Genomic DNA, 22,706 nt, shown 5'->3' on the forward strand with positions numbered 1-22,706 from the left:
CCCAGGACACGAGAGCTTCGATCGTTAGGACACGGGAACCGCAGGACAAAGGCCAGAGCTCCAGCCCTTCTTCCCACACCCCAGCGTCCAGCGCCTCAGGAACTGGCGGTGACGCCGTGGCCGCCCTCTGAGTGGGGACCGGGGTTTCTGAAAGGGCTGGGAGGGGCGAGGGTGGGCGGATGACGGGCATCTGGGTCCTGGCTGGGGCTCAGAGGAAGGGCTGGTGGGGAGGGCCGGTGGGGGAAGGGCTGGTGGGGAGGGCCGGTGGGGGAAGGGCTGGTGGGGGAGGGCAGGTGGGGGAAGGGCTGGTGGGGAGGGCCGGTGGGGGAAGGGCTGGTGGGGAGGGCCGGTGGGGGAAGGGCTGGTGGGGAGGGCCGGTGGGGGAAGGGCTGGTGGGGAAGGCCGGTGGGGGAAGGGCTGGTGGGGGAGGGCAGGTGGGGGAAGGACTGGTGGGGGAGGCTGGTGGGGGAGGCTGGTGGGGGAGGGCCGGTGGGGAAAGGCTGGTGGGGGAGGGCTGGTGGGGAAAGGCTGGTGGGGGAGGGCTGGTGGGGAAAGGCTGGTGGGGGAGGGCTGGTGGGAGAGGGCTGGTGGGGAAAGGGTTGATGGGGAGGGCTGGTGAGGGAGGGCTGGTGAGGGAGGGCTGGTGGGGGAGGGCTGGTGGGGGAGGGCTGGTGGGGGAGGACTGGTGGGGGAGGGCAGGTGGGGGAGGGCAGGTGGGGAAGGACTGGTGGGGGAGGGCTAGTGGGGGAGGGCTGGTGGGGGAGGGCTGGTGGGGGAGGGCTGGGGCAGCCAGGCCAGAGGGCTGCAGTCTGAGCAGGGGCGGGAGGCCGAGACGGGGAGATCTACGGGCTTCCAGCCTGACGTTGTGGGTTCGAGTCCTGCCTGTGCCAGAGCTGGGATCCCAAAGAAAGAACCTGCCGCTCCCTCCGCCCTCCTCACACAGGTCTGGGGTGAATGGCCAAGAGCTGAAGCGAGACCTGCTCTTCCTCCCGGGAACCCCGACCTCCGTGCCCTGCTCGGGCCAGAGCCCTGGGCACCCCGTGGCGTGGCGCTTCCCTCCTGCAGACCGGGCCCCAGGCGGTCCCGAACACAGCACAGGCCGGGCCCTGGGAGGTGCTCACTGCGCGTTTACTGAACACAGAGGGGACGGGACGGTCGCTGGGCTCCTCGGCAGGCGGAGCCCTCTGGGAAGAGGGCCTCAGTCCACGTGGTTTGAGCGGTTAAAAACCGCGCGTAAGGCACAGGCTGGTGGCGGCTTCCGTCAGAAGATGAGGGTGAGCTTGCACTCTTCTCCCTCTTTCCCAGGTTCCTGGCTCAGCGTAGGGTGAGGGTGGGGACAGACGGCCCCGGGGTCTCCCCACAGCTTCTCTGGACAGGGTTTCCACCGCGGGCCCAGGACGCTCCTTCTCCGCCGGCCAACCGAGGCCGCCGCGGCTCATACCAGCGGGATGGGGTAGGACGCGCAGGCGGCCAGACCGCACATGTTCTTCCCGCGCTCAATGAGGAAGTACCTGCGCAGAGAGACGAGCTGAGGCCTGGCCAGGGGCTTCCTCCACACTATTCCAGAATGTTCCGGAACGTGTTTGCCGTTCACTGAGATCTGACTCCAGGGATTAGGGCCTCTGAATTTATTCACAAAGCAGTGGCACTGGGCTTATCTTACCACCAGGAAACTACGGGCATGACTCTGTGAACAATTTACGCTCCCTTAGCCTTGGCCGCCAAACACTTCTCTGAGAGCTGGCGAGGCCCCTTCTCACCCCGGCTGGACCCTCCCCCAGCCACTTAATCAGCCCCAGGTCCCCGGGTGACAGGGAAGTTCTCCTTCTGGGAGGAGAACCAGACAAAGTCACCTCGACACACACCCTCAGCCTCCCGATTCCAGCCTTTCTCTCCTCCAAGGAGGGGCTGTCCGTCATCAGGGTGAATCTCGTGCCTTGATTTCCCAAAGAGGGGCGGCCCTCCCTGAACCGGCGTCCCGCCCCAGCGGGGTCCCGAGTGGCAGTGGTGACAGACCCTTCTAGCCCCTGCTCCCTGTGCAGAGCCGTGGGGGCCTGGCCTGTGAGGAGCAGCTGGGGGGGGGGTCTGGGTGAGAAGGTCACATTCTCCCTGTCCCCTCCCCCTGCCTGGCGGGGCTCTGCCGACCCGCTCCTTCCGGAAGCCGACAGCCTGGCGGGGAGGAGACGCCCCCAGGGCTCCCGACCCCCACCCCCAGCCGGGGCCACGGTCCTCACCCATTCATGCCCCACTGGGAGCCCCAGGAGTTCTTCACGATCCAGTAGGGCGTCCCCTTGTCCTCCCCGTACCCCACGGCCAGCACCGCGTGGTTCACTTTGTCCGGAGTGTTATGGCAGGAAGTGCTGGGAGGCAAACATAAAAGGGCTGAACATGCGCAAAGGGTGAAGGTGCTCACTCGGCCCCCCTCGGGGCTCTCCTGTGCTTTGGGGCAGGTGAGGCGGCGGTGGACGCATCCCTCACCGTGGGAGACAGTCTCGCCGGGTGCCGGCCCGGCCCTAACACAGGTGTCTCCAGCCTCCTTCCTCATGGGGATAGCTGCTCTGCTGCCACTGCACTTATTTTAAAGACGACTTTATAGCTGTGGCAAAAACGCCAGTTTTCCGTGCACGCTGGTGAGCTAGCTTCCGTCCGGAAGCGCCAAGGAGCTCAAGGGACAAACTGTGCAGGTCAGGCGTGAATTCGGCTGATGTGCAGCTGAGCCACGGCCGTGCGGGGGCCTGGGCCGGGCACAGGACTCTGCTGTCCCTCGGAAGCTACTTGGTAGAGAGTGGCCCCAGGGCTGAGACGGGGGTGGGGGTGGGGGGCAGCGGGCCCAGGAGGGCCACCCAAGCCAGCGGGGGTGGGGGTGGGGGGCATTGGGCCCAGGAGGGCCCCCCAAGCCAGCGGGGGTGGGGGTGGGGGGCATTAGGCCCAGGAGGGCCACCCAAGCCAGCGGGGGTGGGGGTGGGGGGGCTGCTGGCAGATGAGCTTGGGGGGGGGCGGGGGCAGCAGGTCAGGAGGCCCAGCCAGGCTAAGACACTGGCTGAGAAGACAGCAGTGTATTCTGACACTCCTCACCTCCAGACCCCCAAACACCTGGCTGTGGGATTAACACCTGGCGGGGACTAACACCTTCCATGGGTATAACACCTGGCCTTGGGGTTAACACCTGGCCCTGGGGCAAACACTTGGCCAGTGGCATTAATACCTACTGTGGGCCAAACACCTGGCTGTGGGGTTAACAGCTGGTGATGGGGCAAACACCTGGCTGTAGGGTTAACACCTGGCTGTGGGGTTAACACCTGGCAACAGGGCAAACACCTGGCCATAGCGTTAATACCTGCTGTGGGCCAAACACCTGGCCCTGCCCTTAACACCTGCTAAGGGGTCACTGCAGCACCGGAGCACTAGGTGGCCGAGGGCGGAGCCCTGGGGAGCTCGGCCCTCAGTTTCAGAGTGTCGGGAAAACAGGAGACCACACGAAGCGCCAGGGAGCTCGGTCTTCCCGAAGCCGCCTCCAGCGACTCCTGCAGCTCGGGACCCTGGCTTGGGAGCGGCGCCCCCCACTCCCTGCACCCTCACGCTCCGAGCGTGGGTTCCCTAACTGGAGGAGGCGGCTGTTCTGCAGGGGCGCACGGAGCCCCGAGCACCCCTGCCTGCACCCCTGCCCCGGCCGGCACCTCCCCTAGCCTCTCCCCTCTGCGGAGACCGGGACTCCGCGGGAGGGTGCAGGACACCGGCACTCGGGAGGGTCATGCTGGTCCCACCAGGAGCCGGAGTCCCCGGGCCGCCCAGCCGCACCCCGCCCGCCCGCGGGCACCTGGAGTAGACGCCGCGTCTGTACATCAGGAAGTCGTCTGTCACCTCGAAGGCGAAGCTCACGGGGTTGTACAGGGCCACGGCCTCCACCATCGCCTGCTCGTCGTTCTGTGGATAAAAACCCACCGACGCGTGCGCACGTGGTCTCCGTCAGCCCGCCATGCCCGGAGCGCAGCCTTTGGCCTCCAGGCAGGGGCTGGGAGCCCGGAGCAGCACAGGTGACCAGGAGGAGGGCGGGGTCCAGGGCGGCCCCCAGGAGCCTGGGACGGAGGTGCCGCCTGTTTGCCTGGACAGCCGGGATCCCCCGGGTTTTCTGTTTGGGGGCGAGTCCTCCCTCCCACACCGCACTGGCTCCCTGTGGCCTCCCCCTACCCTTCGAGGGCGGGTGTGTCGGGTCACGTCTTGCCCCCTCCCTGCCCTGCTCCAGGGAGCCCCACGCCCTCTGGGACGGGGCCACGGGGTGCAGCGTGGACCCCGCATTCGGTCCCTCACAACTATCGGCTGGCGTCCCCACTCCCGCCCAGGATGCCCACAGAGCCCATCTGCAGGGGGTCGCAGGTGGAACACGGAGGCTGAGACCCTGGGGACAGGTAAGCCCCAGGTGTGGTGGAAACAAGGGGAGACCAGCAAAGGGCTGTGGGGCTTCTGAGCAGGACGTGGGGGTGGTGGTCCTGGTCCTGGGGGGTGGGTATGGCCGTGGGGGTGGTGGGCCTGGTCCTGGGGGGTGGGTGTGGCCGTGGGGGGGGTGGGCCTGGTCCTGGGGGGTGGGTGTGGCCGTGGGGGGGTGGGCCTGGTCCTGGGGGGTAGGTGTGGCCATGGGGGCCGTGGGCCTGGTCCTGGGGGGTGGGTGTGGCTGTGGGGTGGTGGGTCTGGTCCTAGGGGTGGGTGTGGCTGTGGGGGTGGTGGTCCTGGTCCTGGAGGGTGGGTGTGGCCATGGGGGCCGTGGGCCTGGTCCTGGGGGGTGGGTGTGGCTGTGGGGGTGGTGGTCCTGGTCCTGGGGGGTGGGTGTGGCCGTGGGGGTGGTGGTCCTGGTCCTGGGGGGTGGGTGTGGCCGTGGGGTGGTGGTCCTGGTCCTGGGGGGTGGGTGTGGCCATGGGGTTGGTGGTCCTGGTCCTGGGGGTGGCCATGGGGTTGGTGGTCCTCGTCCTGGGGGGTGGGTGTGGCCATGGGGGTGGTGGTCCTGGTCCTGGGGGGTGGCTGAGGCCATGGGGGTGGTGGCCTTGGTCCTGGGGGGTGGGTGTGGCCGTGGGGGTGGTGGGCCTGGGCCTGGTCCTGGGGGGTGGCTGAGGCCGTGGGGGCGGTGGCCCAGGTTCTGGAGGACACGCTGTCAGTTCAAACTCGGCTTCCCTCCCCGGCTCTGTGGCCTTGGGCACGCCACTTGACCACTCTGAGCCCTGTTTCCTCATCTGTAAAACCAAGGTGACAATGACACCCGTCTCCCGGGTTATTTGACTGAGGGGACAGTGCGTGCTCAGCGGCTGGCACAGGACCTGTGAGTCCACCACCAAACTGCAACTGTTGTCATTGCTGAGAAGTTGGCACTCGAGTCATTGGCAGACACTGTCACCGCCAGACGTCACGTTGTGACCTGCGCACGATCGTGGGCGCACACCTGCACACCAGGTGGGGGTCCCCCGCGCCCCAAACGCCCTCCGGCACTCAGGGCTCTGGGGGGCTGTTCTCTTGCAACTGCGCGTCCCTGTCCCCGAGGGTCAGTGCGACTGCGCAGTTCGTCTGGCGCAGAGCCGGCTTCATGCACCGCGCTGTCCCCTGCGTGGCCTTGGGGTGAGGCCACGGACCAGCGCGGCGTCCCCTGCCCAGCCACGTCCCTTTGAGGCGTGAGCCCGTCCGGCCTGGGCTGGGCTGTCCCTGCAGCACGGCCTGGCTCGCCCGGACCAACACGCGGCCCCCCCCCCCGCACACGCACCGCCCCCCCTCCGCGCACGGTCCCCCCCCGCGCGCCCCCCCCCGCGTACATTTGGCGCTCCCCCGTGCACGGCCCCCCCGCGCACGCACGGCCCCCCCACGCACGCTTGGCGCCTCCCCCCCCCCGTGCACGGCCCCCCCCACGCACGCACGCCCCCCCGCGCACGCACGGACCCCCGCGCACGCACGGACCCCCACAGGACGGGGCCTCGCTGCGCTCGCGGACGGGGAGACAGAGCCACAGTCCGGGAGACGCACGCAGACCCGAGCCAGGACCAGGGCGGTCACCGGCCAGTCTGTGCCCCGCGTACCCCGCGCTGCCGTCCGGCCACGGAGCCACCCACGACCCGGACTGTCCCGCCGAGGGGAGGCTGCCCCGCCACCGACCCGGGACCCGCAGACACGCCCCCGCCCGGGGCCGGACCGCACTCACCATGGTGATGTTGGCCACGTCCTTGACGAACGCGATGGCCTTTCCCGGCTGGAACCTGCAGGTCCCGTCCTGCTCGGGGGCAAAGGGCACAGGCACAGGTCAGGGTCACTTGGCCCGAGGCCGACACCCCGGCCTCCGCGCACAGCTTGGTGCATTTCGCTGAGCAGAACCCCACGCGCCAGGGCTGGGTGGCTGCTTCGGAGAGAACCGGAGCGCGCTGTCCTGGGGAGCCCAGGGGCGGTGGCCGGGACGGTCCCGCACTGGCCTTGGCAGAGCCTGGGGGCCTGGCCAGGGACACCGCCGCCAAGGGGCGGGCGCAGAGGTGCGGTCGGTCGCAGGAGGGAGGCAGGAGAGGGGCTGGGGTGACAGGGGCGGGGGTGGGGGGAGGGCAGAGGCCTGGGGTTCGGGACCGTGGGGGCCTGGGCGTGAGAACAGAGGAGAGGTGACGGTAAGGACTGATTTGGGCCTAAGAGTCTGGGCTTGGCCCTGAGGCCTGCGGAGTCTTTGCGGGGTTCTGAACCCCAGGCAGGCGTGTGGTCAGGGTGGGGTGCGAGAGGCCGGGGGAGGCCACGCTCCGTGACCCGGAGACCGGAGACCCAGGTCCGAGCGCAGAGCAGGGACACGGCTGGACCCAAGCGGCGGGGGGGACTCTGAAGGGTGCAGACTGTTCTGAGAACTCCAGTGGGGCCGGGCTGAGGTTGGGGGGTGGGGAGAAGGATCCCTCCTGAGGCTGGGTCGGGTGCAGGTGGGGCGCAGGGGAGCCCGAAGACAGAGCCGGCTGCCCAGGATTACCTTGCCCTGGTAGGGGTAGGTGTCCTCGCTCATGATGCCCTTGTTGTACAGGATGTACTCGAAGGCCTGGCTGGGGAGGCCCCTGCGGGAAGCACACACAGGTGTCACCTGGGACCATCCCAGAGGGGCAGGGGCTGCAGCTGGACAGATGTCGCCCTGGCCGGCTGGGGTCCTGCCGGGCATGTCCCGGTGGTAGGAAGGTCTCTGGGGGTCTCTGGCCACGTGGCCCGGTATGCGTGGCTCAAAGATAAGCTCAGTGAAGTCAGGTAAGGCCGCTGGAGTCCAAGGACCGGACAGTGTGCCTCAGTGGGGCAGAGACGCCTCGGAGCCAGGCCGCTGCCGGGCGGGGCCGGCGGCCCGGGAGCCCACACGTGTGGCGGGTGGCGCTGCCTGTCGTCTGTCGCCTGCGTGAGGAAAGGAAGGGTCCCCCCAACCACAGCCGACAGACGGAAACGTGGGGAGCCCTGCACGCTTGGGGCCAGGCTCCCGCTAGGGGTGGAGTTTCTACCCCGCGGAGGAAAGGAGACCCGGGCGAGGGGCGCAGAGCAGGATGCAGGTCCCCGCGCAGGGCGCAAGGACTTCGAGCTGCCCGGCAGCTCCCAGCGCAGACGGCTGGGGCTGGGGGAGGCGGGAGGGGACCCTGCAGCCGACAGAGGGGCTGGCGCTGTGCGGGGCGGGGGTGGGGGGTGGGCCTGGCTTTGCGCACGTCAGGCGCCCGGAAACTGACCCGGTCCCACGGAATGTCTCAGAGCGCCCCGGGTGTGGGGAAGGTGAGGACCGGAGTCGTGTAGAAACGAGAGCCAATTCCCAGCAACCGCGGTAGGGTGGGCGGGAAAGCAGGCCCAACCGGCCACAGGCCCCCGCATGGACCTTCCCCACGTGGGCGGGGAGGGGCCCTGCAGGGCGGCCAAGCCGGGTGCCAGGCCCTCGGGGCACCTGTCTGCGGCCCGCCCGCCCGGACCTTGCCTGGGCCTGTTTTGGAGGATGATGTGCGATGACGACGTGTCTCTCACTCTACTCATTCCTTTGGCCTCTCGCCCAGGGGCCTCGGGAGTGGGGTGAGGAAGAGGATGGATTTTGGAAGGAGACAGGCCTGGTCTCAGACTCCAGCTCCGCCCCAGCTGGGCCAAGAGACCCAGCGATGAGAGGGGACCCCACCCCTGCAACGGAGACCATTTCTCCACCACCTGTGCGGGGTGGTGAGGTCTGTGCAGACTCGAGGTCCCGGAGAAGTGGCAGAAGGGCGCAGGCCCTCCCAGCCATGACCTACCCTTGGCAGCCGTGGTTGTTGAAATCCTTGGCACAGTCCACCAGCTGCTGCTCCGCCTGCGGGGGGGGGGGCACAGACCCGTGAGCTGGAGGCTCTGGAGCGAGGCTGAGCCTCAGCTGTGGCCCCATCAGCTCAGTGCCACAGACCCTAAGCTCCACAGGCGGGGGACTGCCTCTGTGTGTCCCCAAGGGCCAGCCCAGTGGCAGCACGCGGTGGGAGTGGATGAGCAGCAGGGGCAGCCGCGTGGGCAGGTGAGCGGGCAGCTGAGTGGGCAGGTGAGCGGGCAAGTGAGTGGGCACTGCCGGATCTGAGCACCTGCCCCAGGTGTGCACTCAGCGCAGGTCGGGGATCACACGGAGGTGTACAGTGGGGAGCGGGGACCCTGCCAGAGACCCTGCCCCTCTTTCCCCCACCTGTGACCTCTGCAGCCTCACCCTGCACCCTCCTCCCACAGGGGCAGGGCTGGGTCGGTCCCTTCCAGGCCAGACCTCTCTCTCGGGAGTCAGGGGTGGATGTCCCGGTCCCAGCCCTTCCCTCCACGAGGACCACCGAGGCAGCTGGGGAAGGGCACAGCCCCCGAGAGCTGCCTGCCAGGCAGGCTCTGCTGCCCCAGCCCCTCCCCGGGTGGCCAAGCCATCTGGGAAAAGTGCCAGTCTCCCTCCTCACGCCCCACGCCCAAGGGCTGGGACGCCCGAGGTCCACTGAGCGGCACCGAGGGAGGTGGCCTGGCCTGGTCCCCGGCAGGCCGCGATCTGCAGGAGGAGGCCTCTCACCCGGCTGATCGCTTACCAAAGAGAGCATCTTCCCCGTCGCTATGGCGACCGCCGACTCCAGGGCCCCCGTGGTGGAGAAGGTCCAGCAGCTGCCGCAGGCGCCCTGGGAAGGAGGTCAGAGCTGGGACACCCCGAGGCAGCACCTGGGAGGCTGCACCCTCCTGCAGGGCAGCAGGAGCCCCTGACCGGCGCCGTGGCCCCCGGAGCTGGCTCCTGCTGGCCAGCCCCACCCTCCGGGAGGCCTGGAGCCCCCCCCAGCCCCTTCTAGAGTCTTCCGGCTCTCCTCCTCCTGAATCTGCTGCTTGCTTCTGTCCTGCTGTCCCCAGCAGAAAGATGTCCCAGTGTTTCGTTTCTAGAACCTTCTCTCTCATCTTTCTGCCACCCATCTCGCTCTACCCGCAGTCCTAACTGTTAAGCTAACGGCTCCCCGAACCCCAGTCCTGACCGGCACCCAGGCCCGGGCCCCTCACTTCCTGCCAGAGCAGCCTGTCCAGGGGTCCCCCAGACCCCGGACTTGGGGGTCCCGCCCTGTCCACACTTCCCACCACCTCCTGCCACAGTCGCTGTGGCGGTGGCCCGGCCCGGCTCTGCCAGGACACAGCGCGAGGGCTTGGCGTGGGCTGGAGCCTGCTTGGTTGGTTCACGTCCTAGCTCCTCAGACGCTAGCCGGTGACCTGGGCAAGGTACTTCCCTTCTCGGCTTTGTCATTTGCACAACAGGCAAGAGAAGGACACCGGCCTCCTGGGGCGTCCGGAGCCAGAGCTAAGAGCTGCCTGTCGGGCAGCCGCCCAGCGTTGCTGCTGAGACGGTTTCTCCCTCTTCTCTTCTCCTCCCTGTTCTGTCTCTCATTGTCCGCTCCCGAGATGCCCTGGACCCCGTCCTGCCTCCCCGCACTGCCCAGCTCAGCCGTCGCTGGTCCCCCTGCACAGAACCTTCCTGCTGGCCCCAGCCTCCTCCCCCAAACCCTCCCCAGCAGGGAGGCCGGCGTGGCCACTGGGGGAGACCACGCTCACTGCTGAAGGGGGCCGAGTGGGGCTGAGCCTCGGGCACTGGACTTGGAGTGAGACCTGGTTAGTTTGTGTTCTTTTTTTGAGACACAGTCTCAAAAAACACTCTGCTGCCCAGGCTAGAGTGAGTGCCATGGCGTCAGCCTCGCTCACAGCAACCTTAGACTCCAAGGCTCAAGAGATCCTCCTGCCCCAGCCTCCCAAGGAGCTGGGACTACAGGCATGGGCCACCACGCCCGGCTAATTTTTTCTATATATTTTTAGTTGACTGGCCAATTTTTTTCTATTTATGGTAGTGATGGGGGGGTCTTGCTTTTGCTCAGGCTGGTTTTGAACTCCTGACCTCGAGCAATGCTCCCACCTCGGCCTCCCAGAGTGCTAGGATTATAGGGGTGAGCCACCGCGCCCGGCCGAGATCTGGCTTTGGATTCCGTCTGTCACCTGCATACTGTGGAGCTTGGGCAAGTCCCCTCTGCCACCTGTCACCACGTAGAGGCCTCAGCGAGACACCACCCACACTTTGCTCCTGCCCCTGAGCCCAGGTCCTGTCTGCTGGCTGGGATCAGCTAACAGGATGACTTAGAAAGTTCTTGGGGGCCTCCCCTTCCCACCTGTCTACGTGGTGAGCAGGTTTAGGTTTCCACACTTAATACCATGTTTCCCTAAAAATGAGACCTACCCATAAAACAAGCCCTCACAGGATTTCTATTTCTTTTTTTTTTTTTTTTCTATTTTCAGTTGGCCAATTAATTTTTTTTTTTTTTTGAGACAGTCTTGCTTTGTTGCCCGGGCTAGAGTGAGTGCCGCGGCATCAGCCTAGCTCACAGCAACCTCCAACTCCTGGGCTCAAGTGATCCTCCTGCCTCAGCCTCCCGAGTAGCTGGGACTACAGGCATGCGCCACCATGCCCGGCTAACTTTTTCTATTTTTGATAGAGACGGGGGTCTCGCTCTTGCCCAGGCTGGTCTTGCATTCCTGAGCTCAAACGATCCTCCCACCTCGGCCTCCCAGAGTGCTGGGATTATGGGCATGAGCCACCGGGCCTGGCCGGGGCCGGAATCTTTCTGAAGAAGGCTGCTGGGACTTCCCTGCTCGGGGAGGAACCGTGGGGGCAGAGGCAACAGCAGCCACGGGTGGGGTCCGTCTCTGAAGAGCGGAGCGTGTGCTAGGACCCTACACCCCCAGCGAGCCTGTCCTCAGCTCCCAGCTCGGGGAGGCAGGGCCATGCGCCCTGCAGGGGTGAGGGCGACGGGAAACCTGCTCCCTGACCACCGGGAGGCAGCCCCCAGCGAACGGGCCAGACCCGGGTGGCTGGAAGAGAGGGAGGAGATGAGCATAGGTGATTTGTGGGGCGGCAGGAGTGGAGCCTGGTGTCCAATCTCTGATGGGCACAGAACGAGCTTTGGTGGCTGCAGGAGAGACCTGGGCCCAACAGGAAGTTTGTGTGTGGATGGGGAGGGAGCAAACTGCAGCCCAGCAAAGAGAAAGCTCCGGCCGGGTGCGGTGGCTCACACCTGTAGTCCCAGCACTCTGGGAGGCCGAGGCGGGAGGATCGCTCAAGGTCAGGAGTTTGAGACCAGCCTGAGCAAGAGCGAGACCCCCGTCTCTACTATAAATAAAAAGAAATTAATTGGCCAACTAATATATATATATAATTAGCCGAGCATGGTGGCGCATGCCTGTAGTCCCAGCTACTCGGGAGGCTGAGGCAGGAGGATCGCTTGAGCCCAGGAGTTTGAGGTTGCTGTGAGCTAGGCTGACGCCACGGCAGTCTAGCCCGGGAGAGGAGGTGAGGAAAAAACAGAGTGGGGGATTTGCTTGAGGTGTTTCTGTGGCTCTTTGGGGTTTTTCTTCCTGGCACGCAGTCTGGGAATGTAGTTGTTCTTGGAGGGAAAGGGTGGGGACTGCCCGTGCCTACCTGATTTTTCACTGGTGAGACGAAATTTCCCTTTTTCCGCCAGTCCATGGAAGGTGGGTAGGGACCCCTGCCCCGAAGGTAGTTGCTTTTGGTGGCGGAGCAATTCTGGAACAACCAAACACATTAAGTTTCAGGAATAAGAAAGGCCCCAAAACCTTTCTGACCAAAAAAAGTGCAGAAGTGCAATCCACAAGAGAGAAACACCGTAGGTATAAGAACCATCCCCCTCCACGACCCTGACTGTTGGTCCCAAGTGTGCTGATGAAAGGCTCCTTTTTTTTTTGGAGACAGAGTCTCACTTTGTTGCCCAGGCTAGAGTGAGTTCCGTGGCGTCAGCCTCGCTCACAGCAACCTCAGACTCCTGGGCTCAAGCGATCCTCCTGCCTCAGCCTCCCGAGTAGCTGGGACTACAGGCATGCGCCACCATGCCCGGCTAATTTTTTCTATATATATATTAGTTGGCCAATTAATTTCTTTCTATTTATAGTAGAGACAGGTTCTTGCTCTTGCTCAGGCTGGTTTCGAACTCCTGACCTCGAGCAATCCTCCCGCCTCAGCCTCTTAGAGTGCTAGGATTACAGCCGTGAGCCACCACGCCCTGCCGATAACAGGCTCCTTTGAGAGCCCAGGCTGGGGGCGGGAGGGGAGTGTGTTCAGGATAGGACAGCCAGATGTAGCAAATAAAAATATAGTTCACCTAATTAAATTTGAATTTCAGGTGAATGGAGAATAACTCTGCAGTGTAAGTGTGTCCCCTGCAAAATTTAGGATATACTTATGCTAAAAATTATTTGTTGGCCGGGCACGGTGGCTCACGCCTATAATCCAAGCACTCTGAGAGGCTGAGGTTGGTGGATCGTTTGAGCTCAGGAGTTCGAGACCAGCCTGAATAAGAGTGAGACGCTATCTCTAATAGAAATAGAAATAAATTAGCTGAACAACTAAAAATACATAGAGAAAATCAGCCAGGCATGGTGGCACATGCTTGTCGTCCCAGCTACTTGGGAGGCTGAGGCAGGAGGATCGCTAGAGCCCAGGAGTTTGAGGTTGCTGTGAGCGAGGCTGACGCCATGGCACTCTAGCCCGGGCAGCAGAGTGAGACTCTGTCTCAAAAAAAAAAAAAAAAAGAACAATTATTTGTTGTTTATCTGAAACTCAGTTCTAACTGAGCATCTGCATGTTGTCTAGTATCCGTGGGCCTGGACTGGGGGGTGGCTGGGCTGACCCTGCCGGCTCCCCTAAGACTCTGGGGACGCCCCTGGCTGCAGCCGGGGATGGGACTGGATCTGCCCCCTACAAGCAGAGCAGCGTGCAAATTTATTCCGAGGCCTTCAGTAAAAAAGATTCAGATTTGGTTGCCATGACTTACGCTTACCTGAGGCTCTGACCAAAGGTACTTGCGTTTAAATTCAGCAAAGCTCATGTCTGAGAATTGGTTCAGTGCCACTGGAAAAGAGAAGGGGGAAAACAAAACAGAGGGCTGAGTGCATTACTGATGAGCAACAAGACCTCCTTGTTATTCACCTGTCTCCTGCTTACAGCCACTGCAACCTGGCTCCTTTAAATATTTATATTTCTTTCCCTCCTTTTTTTTTTGAGACAGAGTCTCACTGTGTTGCCCAGGCTAGAGTGCCGTGGCATCAGCCTCGCTCACAGCAGCTTCAATCTCCTTGGCTCAAGCGATCCTCCTGCCTCAGCCTCCCGAGTAGCTGGGACTACAGGCATGCGCCACCATGCCCGGCTAATTTTTTCTGTATATTTTTAGTTGGCCAATTCATTTCTTTCTATTTATAGTAGAGACGGGGTCTTGCTCTTGCTCAGGCTGGTTTCCAACTCCTGACCTCGAGCGATCCTCCCGCCTGGGCCTCCCAGAGTGCTTAGGGATTACAGGCGTGAGCTGCCGCGCCCGCCCAGCTGCTGCTGGCATTTCTGAGTCCCCAGCAAACACGCCAGGTACGTGCACGTGTTTCTCGTGAGACTGATCCGCAGCCAAGGCACCTGTCCCCCCCGGAGGCTGCTCCCAGCTCCAAGCGGGTCTGAAGGGCGCGGCCCCCACGGCACCCGGGCTGAACCCGCAGATGGCAGGAACCGGGCAGGGGCCTCTGCAGAGCCCCTTCGTAAACTTCACAACCACCCCCGGGTGGGGCTGCCACTGTGTCCTGAACCTGCGGTCCATGTCCCAGGGAGAATCAGGCCTGGACACTGAGCCCCTTCCAGACCCCACATGCTCTTCCCTCCCCCAGCCCTGCAGGAGAGGCGCCCGCGTACTCTCAAAGGTGTGGTTCCTGCGGTTGTGGGCGTTTATCTTCCTCCAGTTGCTGGCGAAGGTCTGCATCCTGTGGGGGTACTCCCGGGAGCTGTAGGTCTTCTTGTGCTAAAACAGAGCACATCAGCGATAAGTCACAGCCACCGAACGAACACAGCTCCCAGGAGGGAGACTTTTGTTTTCTTTCTTGTTTTTTTTTTTTTTGAGACAAGATCTCACTGTGTCACCCAGGCTGGAGCCTCCAAATCCTGGGCTCAAGCGATCCTCCTGCCTCAGCCTCCCGAGTAGCTGGCACTACAGACACCACCATGCCCAGCTAATTTCTCTATTTTTTGAGAGATGGGGTCTCACTCTTTTTTTTTTTGAGACAGAGTCTTACTCTGTTGCCCAGGCTAGAGTGAGTGCCGTGGCATCAGCCTAGCTCACAGCAACCTCAAACTCCTGGGCTCACGCAATCCTCTTGCCTCAGCCTCCCGAGTAGCTGGGACTACAGGCATGCGCCACCACGCCCGGCTAATTTTTTCTAAATATATTAGTTGGCCAATTCATTTCTTTCTATTTATAGTAGAGACGGGGGTCTCGCTCTTGCTCAGGCTGGTTTCGAACTCCTGACCTCGAGCGATCTGCCCGCCTCGGCCTCCCAGAGTGCTAGGATGACAGGCATGAGCCACTGCGCCCGGCCAAAGGGGTCTCACTCTTGCTCAGGCTGGTTTTGAAGTCCTGGCCTCAAGTGATCCTCCTGCCTCAGCCTCCCAAAGTGCAAGGATTACAGGTGTGAGCCACCACTCCAGGACTTTTGTGTTTTCTAAGAGGAAGGATGAAGATTTTCTCTTTGCCATGATTCTCAGGCCAAATCTGTGTTAGTGGCTACGGCACTACCCTCAGTCCCCACTCCATTACAAAGCTCAGGTCCCTGCCTCCAGGGCCTGTGGCCAGAGTGAAGACCATGAGGCTTCCGGAATGTCAGCCACAGTCCAGGAGGCCCTGGTGCAGGGACCTGAGGTCACCCCTGGCCTCCACGGCTGGTGCTGGGTCAAGTTTATGGCAAAAATCATCATTTTTCGAAAGCACACTCACCGGTGTTCTCCAATTGATTCTGTAGCCTGTACACAATGTGCTTTTTAAAAAAGTGTGTCTAATTTTAAAAATTGGTACATATCTTTGGAGGTGCATGTGATATTTTGATACAGTCATATAATGTGTGATAATCAGATCAGGAGGTTGGGATATTCATAACCTTAAGCATTTATCTTTTTTTTAAATAATCAGATCAGGTAGTTAGAATATTCGTAACCTTAAGCATTTATCTTTTTTTTTTTTTTATGCTGGGAACATTCGAATTATTCTCTACTAGCTATTTTGAAACGCACAATAGGTCATTGTTTACCATAGTTGGTTTCTCAAACGCTAGGTCTTATTTCGTCTATTTAACTGCGTTTTTGTACCACTTAATCAAATTCACTTCGTCTCCCTCCCCACTAGTCTTCCCAGGAGTCCACTGTCCACGAGATGCAAGTATTTGTCTTTCTGCGCTTGCTTTTTTCACTTTACATAGTGACCTCCAGCTCCAACCCACATATCTGCAAGTGACAGGATTCCGCTCTTTTCCGTAGCGGAAGAGTATACACATCGTTTCCTCTATCCGTCCATCCGCCCACGGGCACTCGGGTTGAGGCCACGTTTCGGCTGTTGTGATAGTCATGTGGTGATCTCGGGAGTGCAGTTCTCTCTCTGGTCCACTGATCTCCTTTCTTTTGCATATACACCCAGCAGTGGGATCGCTGGATCACATAGTTCTGTGTTTAGGGTTTTCGAGGAAGCTCCATACTATTTTCCACAGTGGCTGCACTAATGTATATTCCCCCAGGTGTGCTTTGAATGCAAACTAGGAAATGGATCGCAGGGCTGGGACAGCTGGTGACCCAGCTTGACCCCGGGGATGGCTGTCTGGAAGGAATTTACTCAACTGCATCCTCCCCACGGCCGGGCCAGTCCGAAGTCTGGAAAGACCCAGTGGGGCAAGGTTGGAAAATCCCTCTTCATCCCTCTCAAATCTGGTGCAGTTTGGTTTTGTCATAGGAAACTTTGCAACATGAAAAACTGAGAAAGGAGAAGTAGGGCACTGACCTGTACCATCCATGACTTGAAGTGAAACTTCTCTGTAAAAAAGGGGGAAAAAAAAAAAAGTTAGGCCCGGATGCTTGGTGATGATGTTGAGTCCACAGAACTGGTTTGCATGTTGGAAAACAAGGCTAAATTTGAAAACACTGAAAATGGTGTCATAATGCGGAACATAAACAGGAACTGAAACTCTCTCTGCTTTTGTACCCCAAGTGAATTTTGAAAAGCTATGTGCTGTCAATCTGTGGTGTTAAAAATCAGGACAGTGGTTACCCCTAAGAGGGGTACAGGGAGAGGATCTGGGTGCTGGTAATGTCCTGTTTGTTCACCTGCGTGCTAGCTACCCAAGCGTGTTTAGATCGTGAAAATCCATTGAAATGCATGCTTCATGATTTGTGCACTTTTCTTATGATATTATATTTCTTTTTTTTTTTTGAGACATAGTCTTACTTTGTTGCCCAGGCTAGAGTGAGTGCCGTGGCGTCAGCCTCGCTCACAGCAACCTCAAACTCCTGGGCTCAAGCGATCCTCCTGCCTCAGCCTCCTGAGTAGCTGGGACTACAGGCATGCGCCACCATGCCCGGCTAATTTTTTCTATATATGTTTTCAGTTGGCCAATTAATTTCTTTCTATTTGTAGTAGAGACGGGGTCTCACTCTTGCTCAGGCTGGTTTCAAACTCCTGACCTTGAGCAATCCTCCCGCCTTGGCCTCCCAGAGTGCTGAGATTACAAGTGTGAGCCACCACACCCGGCCATGATGTTAATTAAAATAGAAGAAGTTAATTTCAATAAGAAGTTAATTAAAAAACCCATACACCCTAAGGGCCAGCAATTTTTTCTTAAAGGAAGCAGAGGGTAAGTATCATAGGCTTTGCAACCCGTAAGGTCACAACTGCTCAATCTGCCCTCACAGCCCCGAAGCAGCCACAGACAATGCAAAAATAAATGGGCAGGACTGTGTGCCCACAAAACCTCACAGAAACAAAGAATCACACTACCCCATAAATAGGTAGGAATAGTATGCATCAATGAAAAGGAAACACAACAAAACTTTACCAAAAATGGGCCGGCCTGGCCGGGCGCAGTGGCTCACGCCTGTAATCCTAGCTCTCTGGGAGGCCGAGGCGGGCGGATTGCTCGAGGTCAGGAGTTCAAAACCAGCCTGAGCAAGAGTGAGACCCCAGCTCTAACTATAAATAGAAAGAAATTAATTGGCCAACTAATATATACACAAAAAAAAAATTAGCCGGGCATGGTGGCGAATGCCTGTAGTCCCAGCTACTTGGGAGGCTGAGGCAGGAGGATCGCTTGAGCCAGGAGATTGAGGTTGCTGTGAGCTAGGCTGACGCCATGGCACTCACTCTAGCCTGGGCAATAAAGCGAGACTCTGTCTCAAAAAAAAAAAAAAAAAATGGGCCGGCCACTTGTTTTGGGTTCCTGCCCTATCCCTCCTTGTACATTCTTATCTAAATTCGATATTTCATTTTAGATTTGAATAGCTGCAAAGTATGCATTCCAAATTACTATAAATATTGACATTTAAAATAAGACTGTTATATTGTGTCTTTCTGTTAAAGCTATCAATGGAATGGCATCATGATTTGATACACGCCATCAATAAATTGAACAAACTCTTCTATAAGAGTCCTATATTTTACATAGTTTCTTTTTCTCCTTGAAAACCTATTTGCCTCACTTAACAGAAATTCACCCTGAGGGAGCATACATTTTTACACTTGATCACCTTAACATTCTTTTCTGCAACAACAACAACAAGTATAAATTTCAATTATTTTTACTTCCTGGGACGGAGGTACATCTGAAAATGATAAAAAGTTATTCTGGGCCGGGTGCGGTGGCTCACGCCTGTAATCCTAGCACTCTGGGAGGCGGAGGCGGGAGGATCGCTCAAGGTCTGGAGTTCAAAACCAGCCTGAGCAAGAGCGAGACCCCCATCTCTACTAAAAAAATAGAAAGAAATTAATTGGCCAACTAAAAATATATAGAAAAAATTAGCCAGACACGGTGGCTCATGCCTGTAGTCCCAGCTACTCGGGAGGCTGACGCAGGAGGATCGCTTGAGCCCAGGAGTTTGAGGTTGCTGTGAGCGAGGCTGACGCCACGACACTCACTCTAGCCCGGGCAACAGAGTGAGACTCTGTCTCAAAAAAAAAAAAAAAAAAAGTTATTCTGGATTGAGTAATCGTAATTATTATGAGTGTCTCAACTGATTAAAACATTTCAAATATACATTACGAAACGTAATTGTTAGACATAAAAATAAAATCGCACTGGAAATGCATCTCTTAGTTGAGACGTTACTAGGGTTTTACTGCCTCTCCCACCCTCGCCGGGCATTTATACCTTCCCGGGTGAGTATGACCTATCGCTGGATGGAGACAGGGTTCAGCTTTAGTCCTTAGTTTTGTCTGTTATTGGTAGAAGGGCCGGGAGTCCTGCTCAGGTAGGCGGTGGGGAGTGGAAGGCAGTGTTTCTGATTCTTTGCTCCTTCCTCTGCCCAGTCACATGGTGTCTGTCACGCAATGTTAAGTCTAAGGCCGCATCAGCTGATACTCTGGTGAGGTCCTCTATGCTGGGTTTTTTTTTTTAGACAGAGCCTCACTTTTGTCGCCCAGGCTAGAGTGAGTGCCGTGGCGTCAGCCTAGCTCACAGCAACCTCAGACTCCTGGGGCTCAAGCGATCCTCCTGCCTCAGCCTCCCAAGTAGCTGGGACTACAGGCATGCGCCACCACGCCCGGCTGATTTGTTCTATATATTTTTAGTTGGCCAATTAATTTCTTTCTATTTTTTTAGTAGAGACGGGGGTCTCGCTCTTGCTCAGGCTGGTTTCGAACTCCTGACCTTGAGCTATCCTCCCGCATTGGCCTCCCTGGGTGCTAGAGATCCTCTATCCTTCAAACTCAGTTTCCTTGAGGAATTGAGCCCACCAGGCTTGATGAAGGATTTGTTACCCTTTGTCTTCTTGTGTGTTGCCCCTGAGGTTTCATTAGCAACAGGTTCAGGTTCAGGATGGATGAGAAAAAAGCTGCCCACCCCCGGTTTTAGCAAAGAGGACATTTGGAGGTAAACGGTCTGGAAACTGATTCCCAGAACACTAACTGTGCCTATATCCCCTGGAATGTCTCGGTGCCCCCAGGGACCCGCCCCACCCCTAGCGTGTGGCTCCCGGCCATACGGCACTCACACCCCCCTTTCTGGCTCCCAGACCTACTCCAGAAACCGAGCTGTGGCTATTTTCCTGGGAGGGAAAATACATGTCCCCAAGACTCACGTCTTGAGGGTTTTATTTATTTATTTATTTTATTTTACTTTTTTGAGACAGAGTCTCGCTTTGTTGCCCAGGCTAGAGTGAGTGCCGTGGGGTCAGCCTCGCTCACAGCAACTTCACACTCCTGGGCTCAAGCGATCCTCCTGCCTCAGCCTCCCGAGTAGCTGGGACTACAGGCATGCGCCACCATGCCCGGCTAATTTTTTGTATATATATATATATATTTTTTTTAGTTGGCTAATTAATTTCTTTGTATTTTTAGTAGAGACAGGGTCTTGCTCAGGCTGGTTTGGAACTCCTGACCTGGAGCAATCCGCCCAGGAGGGCCTCCCAGAGTGCTTAACATTCTTTTCTGCAACCACGACATCGGTTGGGGCCTTGCCAGAGGAAGAGACCTTGATTTAGGACCCGGGTTTGAGGCAGGGTGGGGTTTAGAACAACCACGTTCTCTCCTCAGGGGAATTTCTGAAGGACCTGCAGGTGCCATAACCTCTGGTGACAGCTCCTCCCCTAACCACTTCTCATTCTTAGGCAGAGGGACATGCAGAGGCGACTCCGGGGGCAGGGACAGAGGGTGCTGGGGACGGGTCCCAACCTCAGATAGACCCGTTCTGGTCCAGTTGTGACTTTCCAAAGGGACCTTCTGTGAACCCCGCCTGGGGGCTGTCAGGAAGTATCCAGAGCAGGGTCAGAAAACTACAGCTTGGCCGGCGCGGTGGCTCACACCTGTCATCCCAGCACTCTGGGAGGCCGAGGCGGGAGGATCGCTCAAGGTCAGGAGTTCGAAACCAGCCTGAGCAAGAGTGAGACCCCGTCTCTACTAAAAATAGGAAGAAGTTAATTGGCCAACTAAAAATATATAGAAAAAATTAGCCGGGCACGGTGGTGTATGCCTGTAGTCCCAGCTACTCGGGAGGCTGAGGCAGGAGGATTGCTTGAGCCCAGGAGTTTGAGGTTGCTGTGAGCTAGGCTGACGCCACGGCACTCTAGCCTGGGCAACAGAGTGATACCCTGTCTCACAATAATAATAATAATAATAAAAAGGAAACCAAGGAAACTGTAGCTTGCCATCGGTCTGGGTTTTTTGGGTTTTTTTGGTAGAGACGGGGGTGGGGGGTCACTATGTTGCTCAGGCTGGTCTCTAACTCCTGGCCTCAGTTTATCCTCCTGCCTTAGTCGGTATTGACAGGCATGAGCCTCCACACCTGGCCATGCTGCTTGTTTCTCTACATGAACTACAAAGGGTTGTATTTACACTTTTAAATTGTTCGGGGGAGGAAAAAATAATATTTTGTAGCATCTGAAAAATCACTTGAAACTCAAACTGCAGGGTCCACATAAAGTGGTGGTTAGAACACAGTCCCGCGCGCGTTCCCTCACCTCCCGCCTGTGGCCGCGCCACCGTACACGCGCAGAGAGTTAGGTAGTCACTGCGGAGACCGTACAGCCCACGAAGCCTAGAACGTTCACAGTCCGGTGGATTACAGAAGCAAGGAGTGCTGCGCCGCGCTCTGGAGTTAAGGGGGTCCCGTCCTCGCCAGGCGGCCTGCGCTGGCGGCTGGGCTTCCCGCGGTCCCCACTGGAGCCAGGCTGCCCCCACGCGCGCGCGGGAGAGGGCAGGGGTCTCCTGAGCTCAGAGCCCGCGGGCTGCGGACGCTGGGGCCGGGGGCGCAGGGAGGCTGCGGGGAAGGGGAGGCCCCGGGTCCCCCCGGCAGTGGAAGGGGCGCGAGAGCAAGAGGCCGGGTGGGTTAGAGCTGACCTGGCCAAAGCGGGGCGTCCTGCGGGGCGTCCACGCGCGCCCCAGGGGGCAGAACCCTGTCGGTCTGACCCGGTCCCTTGGCGCTGTCGCGCGCAGGGAGCCACTCCTCCAAACCGCTCACGGCACCTGTGCGGGGACCCCTATGCGCCAAGTCCCCCGGGGAAGCTGCCCAAAGTCTAGAAAGTCCCTGCTGGCCTCTGGCAGGGACAGGTCAGAGTCCTCTGTCGAGCTGGGAGGCAGAAGGGCCGCTGGCTGCTGCGGTTATTTCGGGGCTCGGGCGCCGCCTGGCAGGTGGGACCCCGGACACCCAGCCCCCTGCCCCTCCGGCACGCGAGACGCCCGCCTCCGAGACCCCGCCCGGCCCACCCCGGCCTGCGCCGGCGCGGAGAGACCCTGCGCCTCGGCCCCGCCGCCCCCGCCCTCCGCGGGTCCCGCGCGCACCTGAGCGGCTCAGCGACAGCGCGGGCGCGCCCAGGAGCCAGGCCGCGGCGCAGAGCAGCGGCAGGACGGCGCGCATCGCGGCGGCGGGGCTCGGGAACGCGGGGACGCCGGGACGACGCGGGCTCCGGGGCGGCGGGCGGGGCAGCGCGGGGCACCCGGGGTGGGGCGACACCGCCCCTGCGCCCCTGCACCGCCCACCTCCTCGCTCCGCTCCGCCCCGAGGAAGGGCGAGGCGGGCCGCGCGGCCGTGGGGCCACGGCGGGGCCGGGAGGGGCAGGCTGGCCGCTCCCCGCCGCTGCCCTGGCCTCCTTAGCCGCACTCCGGCGGCCCCTCCGCCCGGGAGGGGCGCACAGCCGGGACCAGGCGCCTTTGGGAGCCGTGTCCTCCCCGCCCCCGCCACTTCCCCACCTCGGGCGTTTCAGTGCTCGGGCGGGAGGTCGCGCGGGGCGCAGGGCTGGGTGTTGCGTAACCGAGGCTGCGAGGCGAACCGCACCGTGCCGCTGCGCCGCCGGCCTCGCTTTGCGGGTAGGAGCGGAGCGCCACGCGCGCCTGCCCCGCCTCGAGCCCCCCGTGGGGCCAGGCCCTTCACTCGGCGGCGCGTTGTTGACCCCCCGTTTTGCAGATGGGGAAACTGCGGTCCCGAGAGTAGGTGGCAACTTCCCCTCCGTGCGCAAGCCAGCGCTGGCCCTTTCTGCTCCTGCTGCAGCCCTGCGCCCTGCGGCCCGCTAGGCGCGCTCCGGCCGGCCCAGCGCCCCAGGGCCCAGTGCGGGCTCTCCGGGCCTCCTCCCTCCAAACGGTGTTTCCTCCTTGTCAACGGAAAAACCAGACTTTAAAATAATTTTAAAGAGATTTATTCTGAGCCAAATTTGAGGACCATGACCCGGAGCCACTGCC

The 22,706-nt window shown here is 60.0% G+C and overlaps 1 protein-coding gene across 1 annotated transcript; it reads right to left on the minus strand.

Annotated features, from left to right (window-relative positions):
- Nucleotides 1-1,111: 1,111 nt before the first annotated feature.
- Nucleotides 1,112-21,969, minus strand: CTSH (cathepsin H). The gene is made up of 12 exons (XM_076004683.1): nt 21,813-21,969; nt 16,329-16,360; nt 14,204-14,309; nt 13,311-13,381; nt 11,936-12,040; nt 9,027-9,113; nt 8,238-8,293; nt 6,968-7,049; nt 6,176-6,244; nt 3,818-3,924; nt 2,235-2,360; nt 1,112-1,511 (listed from the first exon to the last, which is right to left on the minus strand). The coding sequence occupies exons 1-12, from the start codon at nt 21,886-21,888 to the stop codon at nt 1,436-1,438; spliced, it is 993 nt and encodes a 330-aa protein (XP_075860798.1). The 5' UTR covers nt 21,889-21,969; the 3' UTR covers nt 1,112-1,435.
- Nucleotides 21,970-22,706: the final 737 nt, after the last annotated feature.

The sequence above is a fragment of the Microcebus murinus genome, chromosome 7, assembly GCF_040939455.1.
Source record: "Microcebus murinus isolate Inina chromosome 7, M.murinus_Inina_mat1.0, whole genome shotgun sequence".
NCBI lineage: Eukaryota > Metazoa > Chordata > Mammalia > Primates > Cheirogaleidae > Microcebus > Microcebus murinus.